Source organism: Bubalus bubalis, chromosome 24 (assembly GCF_019923935.1).
Source record: "Bubalus bubalis isolate 160015118507 breed Murrah chromosome 24, NDDB_SH_1, whole genome shotgun sequence".
Lineage (NCBI taxonomy): Eukaryota > Metazoa > Chordata > Mammalia > Artiodactyla > Bovidae > Bubalus > Bubalus bubalis.
Window position 1 is genome coordinate 21,050,447 of NC_059180.1, and position 27,999 is coordinate 21,078,445.

At 47.2% G+C, this 27,999-nt stretch overlaps 2 protein-coding genes across 4 annotated transcripts in view; both read left to right on the forward strand.

Moving 5' to 3' along the window:
- Window positions 1-3,788, forward strand: part of EARS2 (glutamyl-tRNA synthetase 2, mitochondrial) — a 34,390-nt gene extending 30,602 nt beyond the window's left edge. The window contains exons 8-9 of one of the 2 annotated variants that reach the window (XM_006071173.4): window positions 3,067-3,202; window positions 3,653-3,788. In XM_006071173.4, coding sequence (XP_006071235.4) covers window positions 3,067-3,202; window positions 3,653-3,736 — 220 coding nt within the window. In that variant the 3' untranslated portion in view covers window positions 3,737-3,788. Of the gene's footprint in view, window positions 1-3,066; window positions 3,633-3,652 lie in introns of those variants that run through there. The other variant, XM_044935587.2, reaches the window with a different exon arrangement.
- GGA2 (golgi associated, gamma adaptin ear containing, ARF binding protein 2) overlaps window positions 3,749-27,999 on the forward strand; it is a 41,276-nt gene continuing 17,025 nt past the window's right edge. Inside the window, exons 1-4 of one of the 2 annotated variants that reach the window (XM_044935586.2) lie at window positions 3,749-3,878; window positions 23,767-23,851; window positions 25,379-25,454; window positions 26,314-26,412. In XM_044935586.2, the coding sequence (XP_044791521.1) occupies window positions 23,787-23,851; window positions 25,379-25,454; window positions 26,314-26,412 (240 nt within the window). In that variant the 5' untranslated portion in view covers window positions 3,749-3,878; window positions 23,767-23,786. Of the gene's footprint in view, window positions 3,879-15,456; window positions 15,635-23,766; window positions 23,852-25,378; window positions 25,455-26,313; window positions 26,413-27,999 lie in introns of those variants that run through there. The other variant, XM_006071174.4, reaches the window with a different exon arrangement.

The following is a 27,999-nucleotide window of genomic DNA, read 5'->3' on the forward strand; positions in this document are numbered from 1 at the left end:
CCCGGGCTCTCTAGCGCAGGCTCAGCGGTTGTGGCTCCAGGGCTCTCTGGCGCAGGCTCGGTAGTTGTGGCTCCCGGGCTCTAAAGCGCAGGCTCAGTAGTTGTGATACATGGGCTTTGTTGCTCCTTGGCATGTGGCATCTTCCTGAATCAGGGGTTGAACCTGTGTCTCCTATATTGGAAGGTGGATTCTTTACCACTGAGCCACAGGGAAAACCCATGAATCCCATTTTTAATCCTTATCCCTCATCTGCCCCATTCCAGAACCCTCTCTGGATTTACTACTCTTTTTAATTATATCTAGATAATCCTTATTTTCCACCTCTTTACACAAAAGATACAATATAGTACAATCACACTGGTATGTTTGGGGGTTTTTGGTTTAATTTTATTATTTTTTTTATTGAAATACAGTTGATTTACAGTATTGTTAGTTTCAGATGTACAACATAGTGATTCAATATTTTTATGGATTGTACTCCATCTAAAGTTTACGAAATAATGGCTATATTTCCCTGTCTTTTGTGTTTTTTTGCTTGTTTGTTTTTCACTTAACAGCATATCTTTAGATCTGTCCAGGCTTAGAGAGCATCCTCCTCCTCTCAGCGACACCTAGTCCCTTATCATACCACTTCACCATGATTTATTTAACTTGCCTCCTGTTGATGGACATTTGCTTCCAAATTTGCTGTTACAAACAATGCCGCAGTGAATAACCTTGAATAGACACCATTAAGCACCCTTGCAAGCATATCTCCAGGCTAAATTTCCCTGAGGTATTATTAATAATACTCTGTTAATTTAGGACATTCCATATGAGGCTGCCCTAGTTTACCAAACTAATGTCTTCCCTCCCCACACCTGCCATGGGATTAGGTTTTAGGGACACTCTGGGGCTCCCACTCAAGGCAGGAAAGCTGACACCCACATGTTGAGCAGCAACCAGTTCTGTCGAAGGCCCTCTGCCCATGCCAAGTCCTGGGCCAGCTCTTATTAACGTGTCCTGGCTGCCATCACAGGCCTCCTGGGGCCTGTCACTTTTACCAGCTCCTTGGCAGCCTGCTTCCCCATAATGACATTGAGGAGCTTGTTGGTTTTTACCCCATACTACATTTTTTTTTTTTTTTTTTTTTGAAGTATGGTTGATTTACGATGTTGTGTTAATTTCTGTGGTACAGCAAAATGATTCAATTATACATATAGATACTCTTTTCTATATATCTATACATATAGATATTCTTTTCCATTATGGTTTATCATGAGATATTGAATAGAGTTCCCTGGGCTATACAGAAGGACCTTGTTGTTTATTTATTCTATATGTAACAGTTTGTATCTGCTCACCCCAAACTCTCAATTTTTCCCTCCCCCACCACACCCTCCTTGGCAACCACAGGTCTTTTCCTTATGTTTCCTAGATATGTTCATTGTATCGTATTTTAGATTCCACATAGAAGTGATATCACATGGTATTTGTTTTTCTCTTTCTGACTTGCTTCACTTAGTATGATAATCTCTAGGTCCATCCATGTTGCTGCAAACTGTATTTATTACATTTTATATTTTCAACATTTCCTCTTCTCCATTTCATAAATAACAGCAGTCACGTGGTTTAGTTTTAAGATGCAATAAGAATGGTTACGTTTCTCAAACTGAAACTGAATTGCTCACGTACTGGAGTGAGTAAGGAAATGTGCCCGGGAAGGCCATTGGTTCCAATTTCCTCATGAAGCCTGTTCCTGAGCTGGAAGCCTGCCAGCTTCCCAGTAGGTCATCGTGGGGGATGGAGTGGCGAGCCATTTCAGGAGCGGTCAGTGTCAGAGCTGGCGTCCAAGATTGTCTGCACTAGTGAAGCTCTCCAGCCTTGGCCTGTCTTTAGCTCTGCTCCCATCTCTTGCTCCAATTCCAAATCAGGGCTGGGACGAAGTGTTTGCAAGTCTGGCCCTTACTAATTAGGAACTTTCTCTTGAGCTCAAACATGCTTTTGGAAGAGGGTCTCAGCTGGACTGCCAGGAAAGTGGGGGATGGTTGTTGGCCCATTGTACCTCCCGAACTGTTGCAGTTTGTGGGCAAAGAATGGTTATAGCAAGTGGTGGCAGGGCCATCGCTGATGCTGGGTTCTCCTGATGTCTTTCTTTCTGCTCTTCTCTGAACATCCCCTGGAAGTCTTTGTTTATTTATTTGGTTGCACTGGGTCTTCGTTGCTGCACACAGGCTTTCTTTAGTTGCGGCAAGCGGGGGCCACTTTTTCATTGGCGTGTGCGGGCTTCTCATTGTGGTGGCGCTCTTGTTGTGGAGCACGGGCTCTAGGCTCACGGGTTTCAGTAGATGAAGCACTCAGGCTCAGTAGTTGTGGTGCATGGGCTATGATGCCCTGAGGCATGTGGAATCTTCCTGGACCAGGGATCAACCCCAAGTGCCCTCCTTTGGCAGGTGGATTCTTATCCACGGTACCACCAGGAAAATCCCAAAGGTCTTGAAGCCATGATTCAGAGCATTTCTCAGAGGGCTTCATTCTTCCGTCCTATATCTAACTCATTTGTAAGTTTCTTTTTATATCCTCTTGCAATGTCTCTGAGCATTCGGATATAATAAATATTAGCTAGTATTTAACTTTTTATTGAAATATAAGATCTCATACTTCCGAGTTCTTACTGTCTGTTCGGCCAGGGTACTCCTTGCTTTACAAGTTTTAACTCAGCCCCACCATAGCTCTGTGAGGTGCAGAGACTATTATTATCCCCATTTTACAGGTGAGAAAACTGAGGCATGAAGATTGCATGACACAGGTGGTAATTAGTAAATCCTCTTACGGTATCCTCCAAGTTTCCCTTTTTTATGCACACTTGGCTTGGAGTCTCTGTGTTTGTAGTCCCTTGGTTGCTATTTCTTCACCAACTAGGATGGGAGTAGTAGATATCTCCCTCCACTTCCAAGCAGGCTTGAACATTGATTGTGCTATTAATTTATTAATATGTTATAGCTGATGGATAAGCTTCTGAAGTCCTCCCTTCCACCCACTTGCCATTGGCCTGTGCTGGCCCCTCATAGACTGGCTCTCTTCTAGACTTTTAGAAGGACCTGGTACGAACTTAACTCAGGACGTGCTGAATGGAGAACTGAAGAAGCTGTCAGATGGTCTGGAAGGCATCAAACACAGTAACGTGATGAAGCTCCTCCGAATGGCCCTCAGTGGACAGCAGGTGAGGCAGGCGGCTGGACTGGACTGGAGCCCTCTTTTATCCATTCAACTGACATTCACCAACAGCACTAAGTGTAGTTTGCGGGCTACGGAGATGAATGAAACATGACCACCTCCCCTCATTCAGTCATTCAACAGATAGTACCTACTGAGTACCTACCATGTACAAGCACCATGCTAGGTGCAGTGGATCCAGTAATGAGTGAAACACACATGCTCCCCCTCTTGAGAGAGCTGGCAGTTGATTAGGGGAAGGGACATACCAACCCAGGGAAAGCAGGCCCCAGGACCTATCCTCAGCCTCAGAAATTGAAGCCCATAAAGTGCACACCCGGCTCCGTGGGGTACAGACCCCGGTGCCAGCATTGGCTTGGGCATAACTCCTGCAGCTGAGGCCGGGCGTGTGTTCCTCAGGCATTTTAAGGCAACGTTTTCTCTTGTTTGTCCTCAGCAAGGACCTCCGGTAGCTGAGATGATGGTGTCTTTGGGACCAAAGGAAGTGCGGGAACGAATACAGAAGGTGCTCTGCAGCTAGAGAGAAGGTGGCAGGCCGGTAGAGGTGGCCGCAGGAACCGTACTCGGAGGAGCTGCCCTCGGAGGAGAGGAGCAGGATGCCTGGGCCTGGCAGGAGCTTGCGGAAAGAACCAGGAGTGGACACAGAGCCTCTGGGTGCACAGGTGCATTTATGGCTCCACGCCAGGCCCATCCTTATTAGCTGGCCAGAGATGCCCAGACCTGTCTCACCTCCCTGAGTCTGGAAAGGAAGGCCTCACATCTGATTGTGACACCCCACTACACAGCAGACGTTAGGAGCTGCCTCAAAGAACAGTGGCAGCTCGAGCTTCAGTCTGCCTGGGGCTGCCATGACGGAAGACCACAGACTGGTGGCCTAAACAACAGGAAGTGATTTTCTGGTTTCGTTTCTCCTGAGGCCCCTCTCCTTGGCTTGCACACAGTTGACTTTTTGCTCTCTCCTTCCACAGTCTTGCCTCTGTCTATGCCCTCGGTGTCTCTGTCTGTCCAAATGCCTTCTTCTCACTAGGACACCAGTCAGATCAGGTTAAGGCCCAGTCTCACAGCCCAGTTTGGACTTCATCACCTCTTTATTATCCCTGTCTACAAATTCAGTCACATTCCGAGGTACTGGGAGGTTGGGTTTCAACATGAGTTTTGTAGGGAACATTTTGTCAGCCCATATGTAACAGCTTGGCAGCAGCCTGGACTCTTGGACTCCAGTTCTCAAACCCAGTTTGACTTTGGAGCAGTGATTGACAAGTAGGCCTGAACTGTCTGTCAGACCTTTGGGGCTGCCCAGGAGGAACACTTAGGTTTTATACTACTCTTTGTCCTTGGACTTAGGGCAGCCTGTGTCTCCCTTCCCTAAAGGCGGTATCTTCCTCTTTTCCAGTTCTCCAGAACAAGTCTTTAGACTGGAGACCTTCACTCTGCCTATTTTGCATCTTCATATTCACCGCCTCCTTCCACCCACTGTTTTTAAGTCACTGTCTGAGGGTTTCTGAAATGAGATGTTCTTCTTGGGGTGAATAGGAATAACTCAGTGAAAGGAGGATGGTAGCTGGCTACAGAGGCCCCCTCCAGGGTTTCTGGGCTTCCCCTGTGTGGCCCCCAGTCATCTTCATCACTACCTCCTGGCATTCACATTGAAGGGGGCTGCCTTGTGTGATGTGCCGTGGCTTCTGTCTCATTCCACATGGTGAAGACACTCAAACAGATACGGATCAGAGGCCTCCTGACAGCAGATGTATGAATGGGCCATCTTGGAAGTCAGTCTTCCAGCCCCAATCAAGCAGTCGGAGCTGACAGATGACAGCGATGCTGGCTGACATTTGACTGCAGCCTTCATGAAAGATCCTAAACCAGAACCACTAAGCAGAGTTGCTTCCAAATTTCAGGCACACAGTTATGAGTTGATAAATATTTATTGTTTAAAGCCACTGGGCTTTAGGATTATTTGTCACTCAGCAGTAGATTGCTAATACACTCTCCTTGTCCAGAGGAAGAGGGAAAGGGGATTAAATAATTTGCTGAGTTTCACAGAGACCTAATCATTCTTTGAAAAGTACATCAAGTACTTTGATGACAAGCAGTGGAAACCAGTTCTGCCTAGCTTAGGTGTTTTGGAGGCTTTATAGGAGTTTAAATTTCTGAGAAAGTCAAAGAATCTATGGGAAAATCAGAGAACCAGATCCTGGAAAAGACAGGAGCCAGGGAAGCTCTGATCATGTGGGCCACCACAGGAGCTCATGGTGAGTCTTGTCTGTGTTCTTGAATGGGAACACATTAACTCTTAAATATTTTCTGTTGTGGTTCCTCTGTATTTTTCCCACTCAGTTTTGGATGTGACTCAGCTAAAGATTCAGATACTAAGAAGAGGGTTCTGGTTGGGCAAACTGAGTCCATGTTACTATTCCTCAGCCAGGAATAGGTGGTCCCTCGGGGATGATATCCAACAGAGGAAAAGTTCCCAAGGAAGAAGTAGGGTACCCTTTCCAGAAGAAGGGGTAATGTCAGAAACAACAAGTATGGCACTGAAAGGACATAGAATAATAATGCTGCAATTTATTGTGCATTTACATGAGCCTCAAATACTTGTGGGTTTTAAACTATACTGGTAAACACTTTAGTCCATCATCTGTTTGAATCTTCACATTAGGCATTATTATTTTTGTGTTGTTTCTATGTTTCAGATAGGGAAACTGGGGCTCAGCAAAGTTGATCAACTCTGAGGGTTTAGCACGAGGCATTTGACAACCCAGAGTCCAACCTCAACTCTTGACTTGAGTGACATCAGAGCCTCCAGTTCTAAGACATCAAGTATGCTTATGAGAAACTCTAGCTCTCAGTGAGGGGATGTGGCTGTTTTAACAAAGTGGGTGATCAGACTGCTGAGTTGATAAAGATGTGGCCACTTCCTCATTTGGAGTGAGTTATCTGAGAAGCAGCATGTATCATCTGCTCTGGAGTTTTGCTGAGGATCAGAAGAAATGTGTCAGAGGACTTCACAGATTTTAAATAACCTCAGGCCCATCCCCCAGTGCTTTTTTGAAGTGCTTTTATAGTGAAGCAGTGAAGGTCGTGGAGGCCAGAAGCTGGTTCTGCTACTTACTCACTTTGGCTTCTGAAGCTCAGTTTCCTCTTGCAACATGGGGATAACAATTGTGTCTATCTCAACAATTTGTAAGAATCAAAATAGATGACCTATGTAAAGATCTTAAAACAATGCCTGGCACTCAGCAAATGTTATCTCTTACCATCACCCTCATCACCAGTATTTTCATTCTTGGAAATGCTGGTTGCAAAACATAGAAACAGACCCAGCCTAACTTAAACCATGAGAGGAATTTATTGAAAGAATTAGGACAAATCCAAAAGCAGGACTCCCAGCTGGACCTTACAAGAGACTTGATCTCTAACCAGTAACTCCTCAGAACCCAAGACACTCACCATTGTCCCTCTGAATCTGCAGTTTGTAACCATTTCTGTCTGGGTGTCTGCTTCCCTCATCTTCCTTCTGCAGGCTGGCTTTTTTTTTTTTTTAAATCTCTGTACTTGTCCAACAACTGCCCCAGCCCTAAAGCTGAATCATCTCCCCTCTGATACCCTGGCAATTCAATAACTAGTATTCTAAGTCCAAAATCCTAGGAAAGAATCTGATTGGCCTAGCTTGGGTCAGCTGTCTACCTCTGGTCCAGTCAACTGTGGCCAGTGGGACAGACTCATGTAATGCAGTCATGGCTGCAGGAGACCCACTCTAGTAATCAAGACAGCCGTTCTGCCCCTGGGCATACTTTCTTAACATAGTTTACAGAGTACCCATGTCAGAAAATTACTATTATTCTGTAGCCAACTTTAGAATCTCATTCATCATTGTCTTTATCTAGCTTACTTTTTTCTCATAATGCTTATTAATATATGAAATTACTGAGTTGTACATGTTTATTGTCAGTCTTACTCTAAAGAGGATAAGATTGAGGCAGGCAGTTAGTTTTTCTTATTCTTGATTGTAACCATAGTACCTGGCACATTGCCTGATAAATAGGGAGTCAGGTAAGGTCTCAGGGTGAAAAAAAAATGTTTGAGTCCTTTATCAGTTAGATCATTTTCTTCAGAAGTGGCAATCATCAGCTGGTCTAACCCTCCCAGATTCCAACAGTTTCCCAGGATGACTTTGATTGACACTGGGAAATCAAATTTCTTTTGCTAGATTTGCAGTTGTAGTTTACCTGGTACATTGCCAGTAAGTTGCATTGAATCCAGCTATCTGTGAGAGATTGACCTTTGACAAAGACTGATGTGAAGATTAAGATGGAATAGTTTGATATAGAGGGATGTTTAGTGGGAGGTAAATTAGAAATTGTCTTAATTGATTAATGTTTTTCTCATGATAAAATTCCCTAATTTCCCAGGGGTCAGGATAATAAATACTTAGAAAATGAGGGAACTTCCTTGGTGGTCCAGTGGCTAAGACTCCATGCTCCTAATGCAGGGGGCTTGGGTTCGATCCCTGGTCAGGGAACTAGATCCCATATGCCCAGTTTATAGAGTTCGCATGCCACAACTGACACTCAGCATAGCCAAATAAATAATTTTTTTACAATTTATTTTAATTCAATTATTTGTAATTGAAGGACAGTTGCTTTACAGCATTGTGTTGGTTTCTACCAAACAATTTTTTTTTTTTAATGAGAACTTTCTGGATTAGAGCAGATCCCAGAGAAGGAAGTTCATGGTTCATGTTCATGGGTGTCAGAGGACTTTATAGATGAACTTTGAACTGGGTTCTGAGGGACAAGTAGGAGTTTCCAGGTCAGTGGGAATTGGAAGGGTATTGACTGGAGTCATGGGTAGGAGCTGAAGGAGTGAGGTAAGTGACTAAAAACCCAACCAGAGGGGAAATCCGAACAGCCTTGATGCCTGGTCAAAGGCATCAAGGTACCATTCACTACAAATAACAAAACATCCAGATTCAAACAAGCTTAAACAAGAAGATTCAGTGTCCCACAAAGCAGGAAGTGCAGGGGTACGGCAGGCTCTGGGGTTGGTTAATTAAGCGTTCAGTGACCTCGTGGAGGTCTGAGGGACTTCCGATCTCTTTGCTTGATTGGCCCCAGCATTGGCAATAGCCTCCGGTTGGTTCTCTCTGCTCACGATTGGCCTCTTGAAGGGCTCAGGCCCCTCTGTACTTCCTCCTTCATGATGTTAGAGCGTGGCTTTCTGTGGCTCTCTCCCTAAAAGCATGGAAACTTCTCTCCAGCACCTTCCCCTACATGACTTCTCCATTCTTGAATGCATCCCTTCTGCAGAGGTGGGTGAGGAGCCCTCATAGGTCAGCTAGACCCAGAGGTGGGGCTGGGGCCAGCTCTTCTCTGGGTTCCTGGACAAAAGGGGGGGTCCATTAGAGAAGACATGAATTGGGTCTTCATGAAGTGGAAGGTGCAGAGCCACTGACATGCTTCAAGTAGGGAAGTGACAAGATCAGATTTGTGTGTGTGTGTTTTCCAGATTTGTGTTTTTTTGATTGATCATTCCAGAAGCTTCGCTGAACTGAGATTTGAGTGGGGCTGGCCCAGCAGCTGGGAGCCCTGATAGGAAAATGAGGCACAAGGGACTTCCCTGGTGGTCCAGTGGTTAAGAATCTGCCTTCTAATTCAGGGGACACCGGTTCAGTCCCTGGGCGGGAAACTAAGATTCCACATGCTGCAGAGCAACTAGAGAGCCCTCCGTTACTACAGAGCCCCCATGCTTTAGAGCCCGTGCTCTGCAGCAAGAGAAGCCCAAGAGCCACAACTGGAGAAAGTCCGAGCACTGCAATGAAGAGACCCTTCACAAAATTTTAAAAGAGAGTAAAAACAAAATGAAGCATGGAAGGGGGAAACATGATAAAGCCATTTTTTGTCATCACAGCCCGGCACTTCCTCCTCTAACTTTGCTGCTTCACTTCACTCATCCTTGCCTCATGAGCCCCTTTTGCTGTTCCCCAGCCATGTAAGCCTGCTTCTAGCTACATTCTGGCTAGAATACTCTTGTTCATCTGCTCTTTGTCCTTTTGCCTGGTGTCTCAGTGTTCAAATCTCCGCTTCACTATTCCCTCTTCAGGAAAGCCTCTTACTCCCCCTAGAAGCTCTCCTTCCTCTGCCGTTAATCATCAACATCCTATTCTTTTCCAGGGAACACAATCAAATTGATTGTGTAAATATCGGGTAAGTAGTTCAGCAGTTATTTGTTAGTGTAGATTATAATGTCCATAAGAGCAGAGACGTGATCTGTCTTGCTCACCACTAGACACCCCAGTGCTGAGAATGGTGCCTGTTCACATAGTCGGTGCTCAGTAAATATTGTTGAGTGACAGGCCAGACGCACACCTGATTGGATGGATAGTCAGGGTGAGCGCTCAAGTTCACGGTGCTCAGTTGCTGTCATGTCCGACTCTTTGCGACCCCATGGACTGACTGTAGCCCGCCAGGTTCCTCTGCCCACGGGCATTCTCCAGGTAAGAATACTGGAGTGAGTTGCCATGCCCTCCTCCAGGGGATCTTCCCAACCCACGGATCAAACCCAGTTCTCCTGCATCGCAGGCAGGTTCTTTACTGTCTGAGCCACAGGAGAAGCCAAGGAATGCTGGAGTGAGTAGCCTACCCCTTCTCCAGGGGATCTCCCCGACCCAGGGTTGAGCCGGGGTCTCCTGCATGGCAGGTGGATTCTTTGAACAGCTGAGCTGCCAAGTGCACAGTCATATGTTTAGCCTGGGTACTGTTTTGCAATATTCAGAAACTGCACATCATTTGTGGTTACTATTTTCACTAGTGAATTACAGGATGTGCATTTTTTTAAATATAGAAGGCAGTAGAAGCTTAACTTGGCACTCAATAAACTCATTATCACACCCTGGGGATCTCTAGCTTAGTCCTCGTATATGGGCAAAATGTGGCGGTCCCCGGCCTACATGCTGTCTCCACTGCCCCCTACCACCCCTCCGGCAACCCTGATTGCAGTAGGACAGCCCAGGCAAGGAGGGGCAGCCTCTTGTCTGAGTCCATTCTGTCCTGTCTTCCTTCCTTCATTTCACAGTTATCTACTGCGTGCCAGGCCCTGTTAAGCCTAGGGGTGTGAGAGGAATTAGACAAAGCCTTGTAGATTGTGGGGGCTTACTCCACAGATTTGTGTTCGTTCCTTTCCTTAAGCTTTTAAAATAAAACACAAAAGATAAGGCTCCTGCTTCAAAGAGATCACCATCTCATAGGTGACTGACAGTTACAAAATTGCAAGTGTGGATGTGGTGGAGGAGGGGCAAGCAAAGTGATATACAGGGATGTGGGTATCTTGGGTGTCTGGAGCCAGACAGGAAATGCTTTCTTTCTTAATTGATTTTTTAATTACACTTTTTTTATAATTAAAAAAATTATTTTAATTTATTTATTTTAATTAGAGGCTAATTAGTTTACAATATTGTAGTGGTTTTTGCCATACATTGACATTAATCAGCCATGGGTGTACATGTGTTCCCCATCCTGATCTCCCCTCCCACCTCCTTCCTCATCCCATCCCTCAGGCCTGAGCACCCTGTTTTTTAAATTAAAATTTTAGTTTATTATATTTTATTTTATTTATTTTTTTAAAGCCACACCGTGGGGCTTGTGGGATCTCAGATCCCAGACCAGGAATCAAACATGGGCCCTCTGCAGGGAAAGTGTGGAGTCCTAACAGTGGATTGCCAGGGAAGTCCCAGGAAATGCTTTCTTGACAAGGAGTTGGATTGCTGTTTTTTACTTTTAATTTCAGGTAAACAGTGAATAATTTTTTAAGTATGTCCCAAGCAATATTTGTGACATGCTAAAAATTATTTGTAATTGTATGCTATGCTTAGTCTCCCAGTCATGTCCGGATTCTGTACGACCCTATGGACTATAGCCCGCCAGGCTCCACTGACCATGGAGATTCTCCAGGCAAGAATACTGGAGTGGGTTGCCATGTCCTCCTCCAGGGGATCTTACCAATCCAGGTCTCCCACATTGCAGGTAGATTGTTTACCGTCTGAGCAACCAGGGAAGTCCAAGAATACTGGAGTGGGTGGCCTGTCCCTTCTCCAGGGGACCTTCCCGACCCAAGGACTGAACCGGGGTCACCTGCATTGCAGGCAGATTCTTTACCAGCTGAGCCACCCAGGAAGCCCCTTGTAATTGTATAGGGGTGGGCAAAATGGGTGAAGGTGATCAGAAGATACAAACAGCAAGTTATAAAGTAGCTAAGTCTTGGGGATGCAGTGTAGAGCGTGGTGACACTAGTTAATACTGCACTGTGTATTTGAAAGTTTCTAAGAATAGATTTTACAAGACCTTATAAGCCTTTATAAGTTCTTATCACAAAAGAAAAACATTTGAAACGATGTGTGGTATTGAATACTAACGAGACATATGGTGATTGTTTTGCAAGGTATACGAATATCAAATCATGTTGTATACCTGAAACTACTACAATATTATATATGTATGTCATTATACATCAAAATGTAATAATAGAAATACAGTGCACAATAAATGTAATGCACTTGAAAGTGAAAATGTGTCATGTCCAACTGTTTGTGACCCTTTGGACTATAGCCTGCCAGGCTCTTCCATCCATGGGATTCTCCAGGCAAGAATACCGGAGTGGGTTGCCATTCCCTCCTCCAGGGGATCTTCCTGACCCAGGGATCGAACCCAAGTCTCCCACATTGCAGGCTCCTTCTTTACAGTCTGAGTCAACAGGGAAGCCTCACGCCCAAAACCATCCTCACCCCTGCCCTGCCCAGGTCCATGGAAAATTGTTTTTCATAAAACTGGTCCCTGGTGCCAAAAAGGTTGGGGAATTAGATAGACAGGGCCCCTGCTTATGAAAGTTCATTGTCCAGAAAGAAGAGACAGACCATGGGCCAGGTACATGACATAGGAAAGGAAATGGAAACCAGAAGGGAGCTTGGGCAGGAAGGGGGCTGCACAGACACGCAAGACGGGTCCTAGGAAGGCTGGCGAGGGTGACAGCATTGTTTGGCCTGAAACCAAAGCTTCTGCACCCAACCACTACACAGAACTCCCAAACCACTTCCTGACCGCCCACTTACCCTTTAACCTTTCAGTTGTGGTCTCTCAAGCATTGACTGCAGGAAGAATGATTAGATTCTTGTACTTCACCCCACTTCCTAGGTTCAGAGAATCTGCCTTCCAATGCAGGAGACACAGGAGATGTGGGTTCAATCCCTGGGCTGGGAAGATCCCCTGGAGGAGGAAACAGTAACTCATTCCAGTATTCTTGCCTGGAGAATCCCATGGACAGAGGGGCCTGGCAGCTACAGTCCATAGGATCACAAAGACTCGGCTGGAATCTGTGAATGGCTGAAGTGAAAGTCTTAGTCCCTCAATCATGTCCGACTCTTTTCAACCCCAAGGACTGTAGTTCACCAGGCTCCTCTGTCCATGGGATTCTCCAGGCAAGAATACTGGAGTGGGTTGCCATTTTCTTCTCCAGGGGATCTTCCCAACTAAGGGATTGAACCCAGGTCTTGCACATTGCAGACAGATTCTTTACTACTAAGCCACCAAGGAAGCCCTGAAACGACTTCAGTTCAGTTGCTCAGTTGTGTCCAACACTATGCAACCCCATGAATTGCAGCACACCAGGCTTCCCTGTCCATCACCAACTCTTGGAGTTTACTCAGACTCATGTCCATTGAGTCCGTGATGCCATCCAACCATCTCATCCTCTGTCGTCCCCTTCTTCTTCTGCCTTCAATCTTTCCCAACATCAGGGTCTTTTCAAATGAGTCAGTTCTTCTCATCAGGTGGCCAAAGTATTGGAGTTTCAGCTTCAGCATCAGTCCTTCCAATGAATATTCAGGACTGATTTCGTTTAGGATGTACTGGTTGGATCTCCTTGCAGTCTGAGGGACTCAAGAGTCTTCTCCAACACCACAGTTCAAAAGCATCAATTCTTCGGTGCTCAGCTTTCTTTATAGTCCAATTCTCACATCCGTACATGACTACTGGAAAAACCATAGCTTTGACTAGACAGACCTTTGTTGGCAAAGTAATGTCTCTGCTTTTTAATATACTGTCTTTCTGAGAAGCAACTTAGCACACATGCAAAATAATTCCCAGGCCCAACATCAGGTACACAGAGGGTGTGATGTGGACAACGTATAGTTGTTCAATTGCTCAGTTGTGTCTGACCCTTTGTAACCCCATGGACTGCATTCACCAGGCTCCCTGTTCTTCACCATCTCCCAGAGCTTGCTCACGTCCATTGAGTCAGTGATGCCATCCAACCATCTTGTCCTTTGTTGTCCCCTTCTCCTTCTGCCTTCAATCTTTCCCAGCATCAGGGTCTTTTCCAATGAGTTGGCCCTTTGCATCAGGTGGCCAAAGTATTGTAGCTCAGCATCAGTCCTTCTATTGAATATTCAGGGTTGGTTTCCTTTAAGATTGACTGGTTTAATCTTGCAGCCCAAAGGACAACATGTAGTTTTCATTAATTTCATACAGAATTTCCCTGATATGAATAATGGTATAGATTGAATTCAAATTGGCATGCTGAAGTGCTAATGTCCATGTGATGGTATTTGAAGTGGGTGCTGTGGGAGGTAATTAGGCTTAGCTGTGGTCCTGGGGTGCATCCCTCATGATGGGATTAGTGCCCTAAGAGGAAGTGATCAGAACGTGCTGTCTCTCCACCCTGTGAGGACAAGAAAGCAGCACTCTGCAAACCTGGAAGCAGGTTGTCAACAGCATCTTGATCTTGGACTTGCCAGCCTCCTGTGGGAAATAAGGGTCTGTTGTTTAGGCCACTCAACCTTTAGTATTTTGTATCAGTCCAAGTTTACTAAGACAGGTAACAACTATATAATTTTCATATAGAAAGGTGCTACAGGCAACAATCTGTGAGATGGAGATGGGTGCGGCTGGATCTATTTTGAAGCTAACGTAGCACAGCAAATGTACTTTGAAGCTTATATTGTGTGTTTATTTGGGGTAGGATGGGACCTAAATTCCTATGGACGCATGCATGCTAAGTCACTTCCGTCATGTCTGACTCTTTGTGACACTATGGACTGTAGCATGCCAGCCTCCTTTATCCATGGGGTTCTCCAGACAAGAATACTGGAGTGGGTTGCCATGCCTTCATTCAGGGGATCCTCCCAATCCAGTGATTGAATCTGCATCTCAAGTCTCCTGCATTCGCAGGTGGATTCTTTTAGTGCCACCTGCTGCTGCTGCTAAGTCGCTTCAGTCGTGTCCGACTCTGTGCGACCCCATAGACGGCAGTCTACCAGGATCCCCCATCCTTGGGATTCTCCAGGCAAGAACACTGGAGTGGGTTGCCATTTCCTTCTCCAATGCAGAAAAGTGAAAGTGAAGTCGCTCAGTCGTGTCCGACCCTCAGTGACCCCATGGACTGCAGCCTTCCAGGCTCCTCTGTCCATGGGATTTTCCAGGCAAGAGCAAATTGGGGAATTTCCTGGTGGCTCCAGCGGTAAGGACTTCGGGCTTCCACTGCAGCGGGCTGGCATTAGATCTCTGGTCAGGGAACTACGATCCTTGTAAATCTCACCGAGAGGCCTTAAATGAAAAGGTAAAAAGCAAATGAATAATTATATAAAATGCAAATTAACTCGGAGCTTCTTTTGTGTTTATTTGCACATCTGTTGCAACACTCCTTTATTCTGTATAAATTTGCCCTTTTCCTGACTTCTCTTTTGAACGGATTATAACATCTGCTTGGTTCCCTCATTTAATTAGTATTAAATACTTAACATGTGTTCATTTTATAATGTATGAGAATCATGACTTTATTTTGTGGGGGGGTGGCGATTATCCTTTGACACAATGAAAGTGCCTAGCACGCTCATGGTGTAATATATTATGGAGAAAATAAAGCAGAGTATAGAGGTAGGTGGTGGTCCGGAAAGACCGTCCGGAATAAAAGATAATAATAAAAAATAGAGAATTCATTATCTGAGACTCAAATTAACGGGGCGTCGTCTATTTTATCTGGTAAGCCTTGCGAGGTTGACTTGACGAATTCTGATCTGGTTGCGGGTCTGGATAACCAGCCCGCGAGGCCGCCTAGCGCTGAGCAGAAGGCTCTCGGCGAGGCTGAGGCCACCTGCCCGGGCCTGCGCGGAGGCGGGACCTGATCGGTGGGCGTGGCCCCGCCGGCCCCGCCCCGTCACGTGCCGGCGCTCGCCTGCCGCGTCGGCAGCCCCGGAACGCTGCAGACGCCGGCGGCTGAAGAGCAGGGGCGGCCGCGGCTTCGGCGGCGGGGGCTGGGCCCATGGCGACGGCGACGGCGACGGCGGTGGCGGCGGGGGCCGGCGCCGCGGCGGGAGCTGAGTCGGCCGAGGGTCCTCGGGTGCCGACAGTGGCGCTGGAGCTGTGGCTCAGTGAGTAGCCGGGGCTGCCTCTCGGCTCGGGCGCAGTGCTCCACGTGAGGCCTCGCTTCCCGCCCCCCCGGGCCTTTCTTCTGAGGCTGGCGGGTGGGCAGGTGGCCGCGGGAAGGCTGGCGCCCGAGGAGGCAGGCAGGGCCCGGCACGGGTGGGAGGATCTCCTCGGCGGGCCTGGAGAGGAACCCCAGGAATCTGCCGCGGCTGCGGACCCGAGGCTGGGCGCTCTGCGCCTCCCTGCCCCCATCGCCGTGCATAAACACTGTTAACAACATAATGGCTACGGTTTATTGAGCTTCGCTTTTATGCCAAACACTGCTAAAGGGCATTTCAGCCACTATTAATCCTTATTACGACCCCTAGAGACAGCTTCGGTTACTAACCTCGTTTTAGAGAAGGGCACTTTTAGAGTTAGCTGTGCAACACACCCATCCTCTGGGAAAGAACTCTTTCTGGCTCCCGACTTTAATGTCAAAAGAAGTCCTTTAAACCTTTTGTGCGAGTTCCTTCTGGCCAGACTTTTGTTATTGTCTCATGTAAGACTCATGGCAGTCCTAGGGGTAGTTACTGTCCCTGCGTTACCGATCGGCTTCTTGAAATTCCAAGAGAACAAAGCATATACTCCTTGTATTGGGCTCTGCTGGGTGCTGGGAGTACTAAGATGCGTAAGGCAGAGCCCTTGCTCTCAAAGATATATTTAAGTAGGTGATAGAAGCCGATGGGAGCAGCACTTTGCTACGTTAAGGCAAATGGGAGGGATACTGGGCTTGTTTAAGGGGCAGTGGTGGGAGTTGGTTTGTTTAGGAGGGGATTGTCTCAGGGGACATAGCATTTGAGTGAACAATGGAGGCGACAACATTTCAGATGCAGGAAACTGCATGAGCAAAAGCTGGGGGAAAGGAGAGTGTGGAGCATTCTGGGAAGAAGGAAGTCTGCTGCAGGAGTGCAAAGCCTAAAGAGACTGCATGGCTAACTGGGGCGAGTTCTTAAAGGGTCTTGTGGGCTGCAGAAAGGAGTTCAGAGTTTATCCTTGATGTAGTCGGGGAGATGTCAGAGCCAGGAACTCTGATCAAGTGTGCATGCGTGCTCAGTCTTGTCTCACTCTTTAGCGGCCCTGTGGACTGTAGCCCGCCAGGCTCCTCTGTCCATGGGATTTCCCAGGCAAGAATTCTGGAGTGGGTTGCCATTTCCTACTCCAGGGGATCTTCCTGACTGCCTCCTGCACAAGCAGGCGGATTGTTTACCGCTGTGCCCCACTGGAAGCCCCTCTGATCAAGTACCTCTGTTAAAAGCATCACCTGCCGCTGTGTGAAGAGCTGAATTGGTTAGGGATGGTAGAGTCCAGGCAGAGAGTAGATGAAAAGCTCTTCTGGTAGTGTGTTGGGACTGAAGTACAAAGGTATTGGGATGGAGAGTAGAAATAATTAGCTAGTTCGATCAGCAGCCTTACTGCATTAGAATAGAGCCAGGGGACCAGAGGGATCTAGGTTGGATTGCAGGTTTCAGGCTCAGGTAACTGGTTACAGATGCTTCACTTGTGGAGTTTGAGGTGCTTGTGGCACAAAGAGAAGCTCTCTGGGCAGTTGGTTTGACTCCAGAGAGGCTAACAACTGGATGTCAACTTGAGACCTTCAGTTCATTAGCAGTGAGCTTGTCTGTGCACATTAGGAAGAACAGAGTTTGCGCATGGAGCATGGAGAATCTCAACATGGAAGAAGCAGGGTTGTCAGGGGTGGGTGCTGGGGTGGGGTGCTGAGAGAGAAGGTGGAGCCTACAGGCTGCTGGGAGGGGGTGAGCTGCAGGTCTGTAAGGAAGGTGTAGTTGGTAGGTGGTTTTGCTGCTGAGAAGGAGGATGGGGGAACTTTGAATTTGCAACTGAAAGATTACTGAATTATCTCAGGGTTAAACGGTGGGGACAGAAAGAAGGTGGTTAACTAGGAGGCAGTGGAGTTGCAAAAGTCAAGTGGGCTGGGTTAGAGACCAGCTGACCACTGACCCAGGTGGGGGAGAAAAAGGGAACGAAGACTGTTTAGGAGGGGATCCTTAAGCTCCAGCTGTTTTAGGCCATTGTGGTCCCAAAGTTCTGAGATCTTCCAGTCGTTCGGGTAGGGCTAGAACCTATCCCAACAGCACAGACCCCCTTCCCAGTCCAGCAACCAAAAATGCCTCCAGATGTGCCCTGGGACAGAGGGCCCACCTTTTCCCCTCTGCACCTGAGATCCTCTGAGTTTGGGCTTTGGAGTGCTGAATGGACTTCAGAAATGTGTCTTGTAGTCTTTGTGGTTGTGTGGTTTCCAGCTCCCTGCCCCTGCCTGCCATAGGAGCAGAGAAAGTAAACTGTTGAATCAGACTTGTGGGGGCTGGGGCCCAGTGGAGGTGGTACATGGATGGACGTGTGCTAGAGAGGCTGGTGGTGGGGCAAGGACTGGAGTGTAGTTGAAGGAAAGTCCTTGAGTCTATGCTGGATGGAGAAGGAATCACTCCAGGGGCACGTGAAGATCCCAGAGCTCATCTCACTGACGGATCTTACCTCAGCAAGCAAGGCAGCTGTGTCCCTAAGGCTGGAATGTAATAGCATGCCCCACTGGGGCTCAGATGGTAAAGAATCTGCCTGCAATGCATAAGACCCAGGTTCGACCCCTGGGTCAGAAAGATCCCCTGGAAAAGGAAATGGCAACCCACTCCGGTATTCTTGCCTAGAGAATCCCATGGAGAGAGGACACTGATGGGTGACAGTTCATGGGGTCTTAAAGAGTCGGACTCGACTGAGCGACTGGCACCTTGGGGTTGTGAGGATCAGGGGAGTTCGTGCGTCTCAAGCACACAGAACAGTGCCTGGGCACAATGCTAGCTATTATCATCACTAGTCTTCTTAGTAGAGAGTGGCAGAAATGAACTCATACTGTTTGCCAGAAAAGGAAAAACATTGGACCTAGAATTGGGAAGTAGTTCCCCAAAGGAACGCCAGGAACCTGTTTCACCAGAAGCTCAAGCTTTAAAAATACAAGTAGCAGCTTCTGGACGTTTTGCAGGCCCCCCCCCACCCCGCCCCCCACCACTTAGTTTATTTTGGGCGTTGTTCCACATGACTGCATTTAGAGCTGCCTCCTCTTTGTTAATGAAAAGCCTCCTGTGCCCAGTGGCATGGGGTGCTATACTCGATTTAACCAGCAGAGTCTCGAGCTATTAACGGCAGCGCTGGGGCCTCTTGGTCTCAGCTCTGCTAATGCTGCCAGGGAGGCACTAGCTTAGTTGGATGCTCTGTGATCTTTCTTCTTCCATCTGCTTGGACCGACTCTCAGGTGATAAGTCCTGTCCTCCAGCCTCACTTTTCTGCCTCCCTCTGGATTTCGATCTATTTATATTCTCTCAGCTTCTCTGGAACTGAGCTGATTCTTTATCTTGGACCCATTATTCCTGTGCTGGATCTTGGCCTTTCAGCACTGCTTGATGTCTGGGTTGGTGTGTATCTGCCCCACGCAGTGCATACTCACTGCTGCAGGGCTGAGTTCTAAGTGTTCTCAAGGTGACTGCTTCCCCACAGCCCCAGGGCTCCCCTGACTAGCCCTGGCTGCTCTTAACACCAGGGTCATGACCCTGGGGGTGGGGTGGTGGCTGATGTGAGATGATTAGTCACTGTTAGATGAACCATTCAGGGAATTCCCTGGCGGTCCAGTGGTTGGGATTTAGTGCTTTCCCCCCTGTGACCTGGGTTTAGTTCCTGGTCAGGGAACTAAGATTCTGCAGACTCGCACCAGGCCCCCTAACCACGCCCCACTACCCCAGGGGAAGGGGGAAAAAAAGCCATTTCACTCACAGCTGGAGGGCTCGGCTGTCTTCTTCTTTTTTTTTTTTTTTTAATTTAAAATTTTTAAAAATCCTCTGGGAATTATTGTCTCTGGACCTGCTCAAGGCCACTGAAACAGCTTGGCAGGATGGGATTAGGTGTTTGGAGACCCAGTTATTTCAGAACTGGAGTAGCCATCTCCTGGTGTCAGCAGTACGTCCAGCCAACTGGTCAGACTTCGAATAGTGAAAGATGAATCATTCATTCATTAGCAGATATCCTTGCTGATGACTGTCTAGGTGCTGGAGGGTGGGAAGGTGAATGAAACAGGCCTCCTTCCTGCCTTAGGGAGCTGATAACTTAGTGGCAAAAAGGTCAAAGAACCTAGTTCCCGAAAAAGGCCCTGTCTTTGTCAGAGAACTGAAGACTTACATTTGGGCCCTGGAATTGGTCAGACCTGAGATTTTTTTGTCATTTTCCAGTTTTGTGACTGGGCAGATTTCTTCATCTATAAAATGCTGAGCTAACATTAGTATCAGCTTCAGTTTTCTGAGGATTACAGGAAAGGGATGCTAGGAAAGCACTCAGCGTCGTGTCTGACACAAAGCAAGTTCTTAAAAAACAAAGGGGGCGGGGCAGCAGCTATGACTATTATTGCTGTTATTTGGGAGCTGTGAAAAACCTGGAGGGAATCCTTATGATATAGATATAGCAAATAAAAAAACTTACTTTTTGGATCTTTTTGCTGCTTTGCCCTGGTTATGGGTTTAGAACATTATGCTTATAGAGTTTTTTTTTTTCCCTTCCTTTCTTTGGAAAACCTGGTGACTTGGTGGTAGGGGAGGAGGGAGAGAGCTGCACTCTGCTTGATGAACAGGGTCCTACCTGCTCTTCTCTGCTGCTGGGTCATAGAGCACGGGTCCCCAAACCCCAGGCCACAAACTGGTACCTATCAGGTTGCAGCAAGTAAGGAATTAGGCTGCATAGCAGGAGGTGAGCAGCGGGTGAATGAGCAAAGCTTCATCTGTTAATATATTTACAGCCGCTCCCCATCATTATTACTGCTTGAGCTCCACCTCCTGTTGGATTAGTGGTGGCATTAGATTCTCATATGAGAGCAGACGGTAAAGGTAATGTGAATTATCCTGAAACCACCTCCCCCACCCCACCCCCTCCTTATCTGTGGAAAAATTATTTTCCATGAAACTGGCCCCTGGTGTCCAAAAGGCTAGGGAACTGCTGTCGCAGAGTCATGTGTTGAGGTCTGAAAGTCTTTTAGGTATCAAGCTTGACCTTGTCGTGAACTGAAGCTTTATGAAGTTTTAGTGATACAGAAAGAAGTAGCTCAGATGAGTTGGATCTCCTTTTTTCATTAATTTTTATTGGAGTATCGTTGCTTTACAGTGTTATGTTAGTTTCTGCTGTACAGCAAAGTGGGTCGGTTATGCATATACATATATCCACTTTTTTTTAGATTTCCTTCCCCTTTAGGTCACCACAGAGCATTGAGTGGAGGTCCGGGTAGAGTCAGATCTCCTTAATCAGACTCTTGAGTATCACTGCTTTCAGTTTACTTCCTGAGTAATTCTTTTGTGCCTGTGCCTAAGGCACTGTACCAAGCATTATAGGGAACATAGTGCTTCTGCCTTAGTTTTGAACAGACTTTTGAAGTTTAAGTGTACTAAGTTGTGTACATATTTTTAAAGGAAAACACAAAGACTGTTACAAGATTGTCTGTCTTTTATTGATTACTTAATGTTTGCTGCTATACTGAGTATTTCAGACACTGTGTTTTTTTAAGATTCATTTATTTGTTTGCACTGGGTCTTTGGTGCTTGCAGGCTTTCTCTAGTTGTGGCAAGTGGGAGCTAGTCTGGTCGCGGTGCATGGACCTCTCATCGCAGTGGCTTCTCTTGTCGAGGGGCATGGGCTCGAGGTGCACAGGCTTCGGTAGTAGCAGGATGTGGACTCAGCGGTTGTAGTTCACAGACAGATGGAGTCCTAACCAGCAGACCACCAGGGAAGCCTTAGACAGTATTTTTTGAGAATCTCATGACTATCCCATGAGGAAGGTACTGTTTTTTTTATTTTATAGTTGAGGAAACTGGGGCTCTGAGAGTCCAATGACATGTAACTAATAAAGGATGGAGCTGGAGATCCCTATCCTAAAAGAGCAGGTGGGATGTGGGTCTTCTGAGATGGAAGAGATGGCTTCTGTTTTGTGGGGGTGGGTGATAGATTAAGAAAGTCCCTATGAAGTGGCATTTGAATTGGGATTCAAAGGGTGAATAACATTTTGAGAGGTGGAACATAGAGAAAGAGCTTTGAGGAGGAAAAAGGTGAGGAGCATGGGGAAACTGATAACCTGATTCCTTTGCTCTTCTTTGTTGTCTCTGTTCACTTAGGGTAGGGCTGATGGGTGGGAAGGTGGGGGATTGAGGACCTGTCCTTTGAATCTCATTGTTGAGCTAGGGGCATGCGAGTTCCACATGACATAAAAGTGACTGCCCTCTGGAAAGTTAAATTCCGGTTGACTGTGGAGTCTTTTTTGTTTTTAATTATTTATTAATTTTTGGCTGTGCTGGGTCTTCATTGCTACATGAGCACTTTCACCAGTTGCGGTGAGTGGGAGCTACTCTTCAGTTGCAGCGCCCAGACTTCTCATTGCGGTGACTTCTCTCGTTGCGGAGAACAGGCTTTAAGTACGTGGGCTTCAGTAGTTGTGGTTCCTGGGCTCTAGAGCACAGGCTCAGTAGTTGCTAAGGCTTAGTTGCACAGGCTTAGTTGCTTGGCAGCACGTGGGATCTTCCTGGACCAGGGATCGAACCTGTTTCCCCTGCACTGGGAGGTGGATTCTTAACCACTGGACCACCAGGAAAGCCCCTGTAGACTCTTAAGTAATCAGAAGGGAGGAGAATTAGTCGGAGCTGGAGCAGTGGAGGAGGCTTTTGGGAGCAGAAGGAAATTCAGAATGACCTTGAGAATGGATAGAGAAGAGAGAAGTGGACATTCAAGCCAAAGGAGTAGAAGTATGGTAGTATAGGAGTAGAAGGTCAGAAGTATGACCATAAGAATTACTTGCAGAGTTTGAAAGAGCTTCTCTGTCAGGACCACTAAAAAGTTTCATTGGAGAGGTGGATAGTCCAGGATAAGCTGGACAGAGGGCGGTAGAGGAAATGTTATGAAAGAGCAGGACAAAGACAGTCTCGGCAACTACTTTATGAGAATGTGGCTTGTTTCAGTTGAAAGGCAGGCCTGTGGAATGGTCATCCTTGCTGGGACAGGGATTCTAGGCGGCAGCAGTGGGAGGCGAAGAAGCTGCTACCATCTAGCACCAGGAAAGAGTCACACAAAGATTGCAGGAAGTCAGGGATTGCCCCACCCCTCAGTGGAGTGTAGGCTCACATTAGGCCTTTTGATAAGCCCCCTTTCTCCAGGTGTTTCCTGCTCTGGGCTGTGCCCTGGTACCCTTCATGCTGCATGTCCTCAGATTACATACAAATACGAATGTTCCGGCGGGGAGGCCCTAGTGTGACTGGATCTGGGTTCCTTGGGCATATGTGTATGGTAGCAGAGAGAAACGGCATTCTGAGGAGTGACGGCAAGGAGGTCCTCTTGTTAGACAGCATAAGCCACTGACGTGGAGAAGCTGCTTAGGTGGGACAGAGGATTTCAGTAAGTGGAGGCTCAGGTTTCGGCCTCGTACTTCAGGGACATAATGGGATCTGTTCAGGACTTCACTGTAAGTTCTGGTCTTCCTGTCACATGGCTGAGAAGCTTCCAGGTTCTTGGTGGTCCCTGGTGGTCCAGTGGTTAAGAATCCGCCTGCCAGTACAGGGAACTTGAGTTCAATCCTTGCTCCAGAAAGATTCCACATGCCTTGGAGCAACCAAGCCCACAAGCTGCAACTTGAGAAAGCCCAGTGCAGCCAAAAAAATGAAAATAAAAAATAAAAAAGAAGCTTGCAGGTTGTGGCCCATGCGTAGATGCTGGCCTGTATCCATCCTTGTTGCAGCGCCACGGTGGGGGGTCGGCACGGGCATGAAGAAGGTGCACATAAGCCAAGCCCTGCGCTGGGGACAGAGCCCCTTTCAGGATAGGACCTGGTTACCCAGGTTGCTCGTTCATGCAGTCAGCAGTCCCTGAGTCATGGGCCATACCCATGCCCGAGTGATGAGCACGGTCGACCCCCAACCCTGCCGGCTGTCTGCGTGCTGGGTCCCATCCTCGGGAGGTGTGATATACTCAGTCCTTGGCTGTTGTCCTGTTGTGAGGGGTGGAGATGTGGAGTGGTGTGTATGTTTCCCTTTATTATACTTCAGTTCTAATTTTATTTCCTTGACAGATAAAGCCACAGACCCAAGCATGTCAGAACAGGATTGGTCAGCTATCCAGAATTTCTGTGACCAAGTGAACACTGATCCCAACGGGTAAGGTGATGTCACACACATGTCCAACTTCTACAGGCACCTCAGACTATGCGTGCCTGCCTGCGTTTCTCAGGATTGTTTTACGTAGCTTAGGCTTTGTTTCCTTTTTTTCCTCCCTCCGTGATCTACTGAGTATGTTATTTTTCTAGAAATAGCAAATTCATATAGTTTTCTTAAAAAAAAAAAAGAAAAGTTTGTAACTGGCAATTGTTTTAAAATTTTAAATAATTTTTATGAAACACTACTGCTGAGGAGCTCTCTGAATGTTAGGGATAGAATGTAACTAGGGTACATAGTAATGTGAAAGATCAGTGTGCTCTTATTAAAAAATTTTTTTTATTTGCAGATTATACTATATTTAGCAGCATGTTGCTGAATGTCCATTTCAGAGCCGCAGCAGATGCTTTTGTTGTTGTTGTTTAGGCACTAAGTTGTGTCTGACTCTTTTTCGACCCCATGTAGCCCACCAAGCTCCTCTGTCTATAGGATTTCCCAGGCAAGAATACTGGAGTGGATTGCCATTTTTTTCTCCAGGGGATCTTCCCGACCCACGGATTAAACCTATGTCTCCTGCATTGGCACCCCACTCCAGTACTCTTGCCTGGAGAATCCCATGGACGGAGGAGCCTGGTGGGCTGCAGTCCATGGGGTCGCGAAGAGTCGGACATGACAGAGCAACTTCACTTTTCCTTTCATGCATTGAAGAAGGAAATGGCAACCCACTCCAGTGTTCTTGCCTGGAGAATCCCAGGGACGGGGGAGCCTGGTGGGCTGCCGTCTGTGGGGTCACACAGAGTCGGACACGACTGAAGTGACTTAGCAGCAGCAGCAGTTCCTGCATTGCAGGCGAATTCTTTACTACTGAGCCACCAGGGAAGCTTGTTAATTTAAATACAGCCTTTTTTTTTTTTTTTTTTTAAGAAAAAGCACAGGAAGAGAGGTTAAGATTTTATTGAATTTGATTTCTAAAGTGTCTGAATGGGAACTTTTTTCCCCGCCTATTCTTTGGCCATGAAGCACGGCCTGCAGGATCTCAGTTCCCCAATCAGGTATCAAACTGCCTCCTGCAGTGGAGGTGTGGTGTCTTCCACACTGGACCGCCAGGGAAGTCCCCTGGATGGGAACTTGAGGAATGAGTCAGTTATCCAGATATTTTATCTCCATGTTGCTGAATATTCATTTTGAAAGGAACAAGAAGTTTGATCACATTTTCTGCTCCAGGGTTGACTGAGTAGTTCTCAAATAACAAATAAGGTCTGTGCTGCTCTAGACCAAGTTACATACAGGTCTGGGAGCTGTAAGGGTGGGTGGACTGGGGAGAGGATGGTGTGTTCTGGAAGCGTAGCTGTGAGATGTGGGGGCGGCTGGGAGCCGACCTCCTTCGGGGGCTCGAGCATGGTCGTGTGCAGTCACATCCTACCTCTGCTCTGGGACCCAAGCTCCTGGGGGAGAGGGGACTTGATCGAGCATGCTCAACCAGACCGGTTGGTGTGTTCCTCTCCGCCCAGAGTCTTTGTTTTCCCTTAGCTCAACCTATGCGCCCTGGCTGCTGGCCCACAAGATCCAGTCTCCACAAGAGAAAGAAGCTCTTTATGCCTTAACAGTGAGTTTGGCTTGCCTCTTGCCCCTTAGCCTGTCCCAAGGCTAGCATTTCAGTGTGGGAAAGAGCCTCTGAGCGGTTCGCCTTCCCTGGCCTTCAGAAGGCAGGCTAGAGGGAGTTCTGGGCTCAGATTGCCCCATTGTAGATCTGTTCCTGGAGAGTAGCATTGAGCCTGCCTTGCAGGAAGGAAAGGAAGGCTTTATTTCCTCTTGCCCTTGTTAGACCAGGGCTGGCAAGGTCAAGTGCCCACAGAGCCAGACTGGTAGCATAAGTGAGTGAGCCATCTACGGGAGGAACCAAAGAACCAGAGAGACCACGTCCAGTCTAAAGAGGGCAGCTACACAGCAGGACCTGCTGGCTATTGCCAGGGATGAGTTTGGGCCGAGTGTTGCTAGAACTTCCTGTTTAAGAGAAACTGGAAATCCAGATGAAGTCTCAGGATTTTTCAGTATCAGTGACTGATTTGAAATGTTAATGCTGTAGACCAAAGAAAACGTTTACAGGCTCAATTTGTCACTTGAATGCCAGCAGGTTTGATAGTTTTTGGGTATTCCATGTATGATTTCTGCCTCTGAGGAGAAAGAAGGAAGTGATTCTCTGACCAGTTTCACCTGCCCAGAGGGTCTCCATAAAAGGTGGGGTGACCTCAGAGTACCCCACCGAGCAGTTTCCTGGACACAAACCTGTCAGTTAGAACAAGAGCAAACAAGTGCTTTTTTACTTAATCTGAAAGTCTCATCCTTTCTCCCAAACTTTAGTAACCTCAGTCTTGAGCCATGGTTCCAACCAATACTTAACAGGTTTGGGACGAGCTGTGGGGCCAATGGCTTCACCTTCTCATGGGGGTCCTTTGTCTGTGCAGGTGCTGGAGACGTGTGTGAACCACTGTGGGGAGAAGTTCCACAACGAGGTGGCCAAGTTCCGCTTCCTGAACGAGCTCATCAAAGTGCTGTCCCCAAAGGTGAGCGCCCAGGGCCTGGCCCTCTCTGTGCCACTCACGGTGGGTGTCACTAAGACCTTACAGGTTAAGAGCTCAGTCCTACCTAGACTACGTCCACTTCAGACACCCATCATGAGTCTCGGGGATCCCCAGGCTACTTGCACTTCTGCCCGACCAGCTACTAGTTCAGAGGTTCCTCTGACCCCCTCTGCCAGGTTGCCTAATTCACTGGATAGAAAGATTCACAGAACACAGAAAAGCACTATACTTAATAATATCCTTTTATTTTAAAGGGTATAAATGAGATACATAGTTCCAATCCTCTGATGACATGGACAGCCCCTCCCTTGAAGCCAGGTGTCCACCAGGAATGTTCAGCATAAACTTGGGTATGGTCCCTGGGGAGGACTTGTAAATAACAAAGACCTTCCTATCACTTGGGACTTCCGTGGTGGCTCAGACGGTTAAGCGTCTGTGTACAGTGTGGGAGACCCGGGTTGGATCCCTGGGTCGGGAAGATCCCCTGGAGAAGGAAATGGCAATCCACTCCAGTACTGTTGCCTGGAAAATCCTGTGGACAGAGGAGCCTGGTAGGCTACAGTCCATGGGGTCGCAAAGAGTCGAACACGACCGAGCGACTTCACTTCACTTCACTTCCTATCACTTAGGAAATTCCAAAGGTCTTTGAAGTTCTGTGCCAGGAGGAACTGAGGAGAAAGGTCAAATATTTTGGAAATTATATCTATAACATATATGTTATAGATATAATTTCCAAAATTCTTTTATTTATGAGGATTAATAAATCCTTTTATTTATTTTAAGAGGATCTTTTAGTAGTAGTATTGATTATTGACCATGCTGTGTCTTGGTTGCGGCAAGCAGGGGCGCCTCTCTACTTGCAGTGTGTGCACGTCTCCCTGTGGGGCTTCTCTCGTTGCGGACCACGGGCCCTCGGGTGCACAGACTTCAGACGTAGCATCGAGTGAGCTCAGTCATTGGCGGCTCACAGGCTTAGTTGCCCCACGGTATGTGGGATCTTCCCTGAGCAGGGATCAAACCTGTGTCCCTGCATTGGCAGGCGGATTCTTAACCACTGGACCACCAGGGATTTCCTAAGAGGATCTTTTAAGAAATAATGATTCAAAACATTTGAGTTTCAGCAATTCCTTTCACTTTACCTTATTTTCATTCCCAATATATTTTTATTCTACACTCAAAAAAAATGAGTGCCCCCAGTGGCTCTAACCTAGGCCAGTACATGGTGGGATTGAATTTTCGTGGCTTTGGAGGTTGACTCCTTGAAACTCAGAAAGAGTGCTGGGCTCAGGTGCCAGATGATTTGTCCTCTCGCTGTGCCTGCCCTCTCAACCAGCCTTGAGCAGCTTGCTTCTCAGCTGCCATCTCTTCAGTGATACTGTGGGCTGGGCAGTCTACTAATGAAACTGCCCAACTCGGATGGGATTTGAACCCAGTCAAAACTTAGATTGAGACTTGAACCTGTGGGCTGGGATTAAAACCCACTATCTCTCTCTCTCTTTTTTTTTTTTTTTTTGAATTTGACTGCACCAGGTCTTAGTTGCAGCATGTGGAATCTAGTTCCCTGCCTAG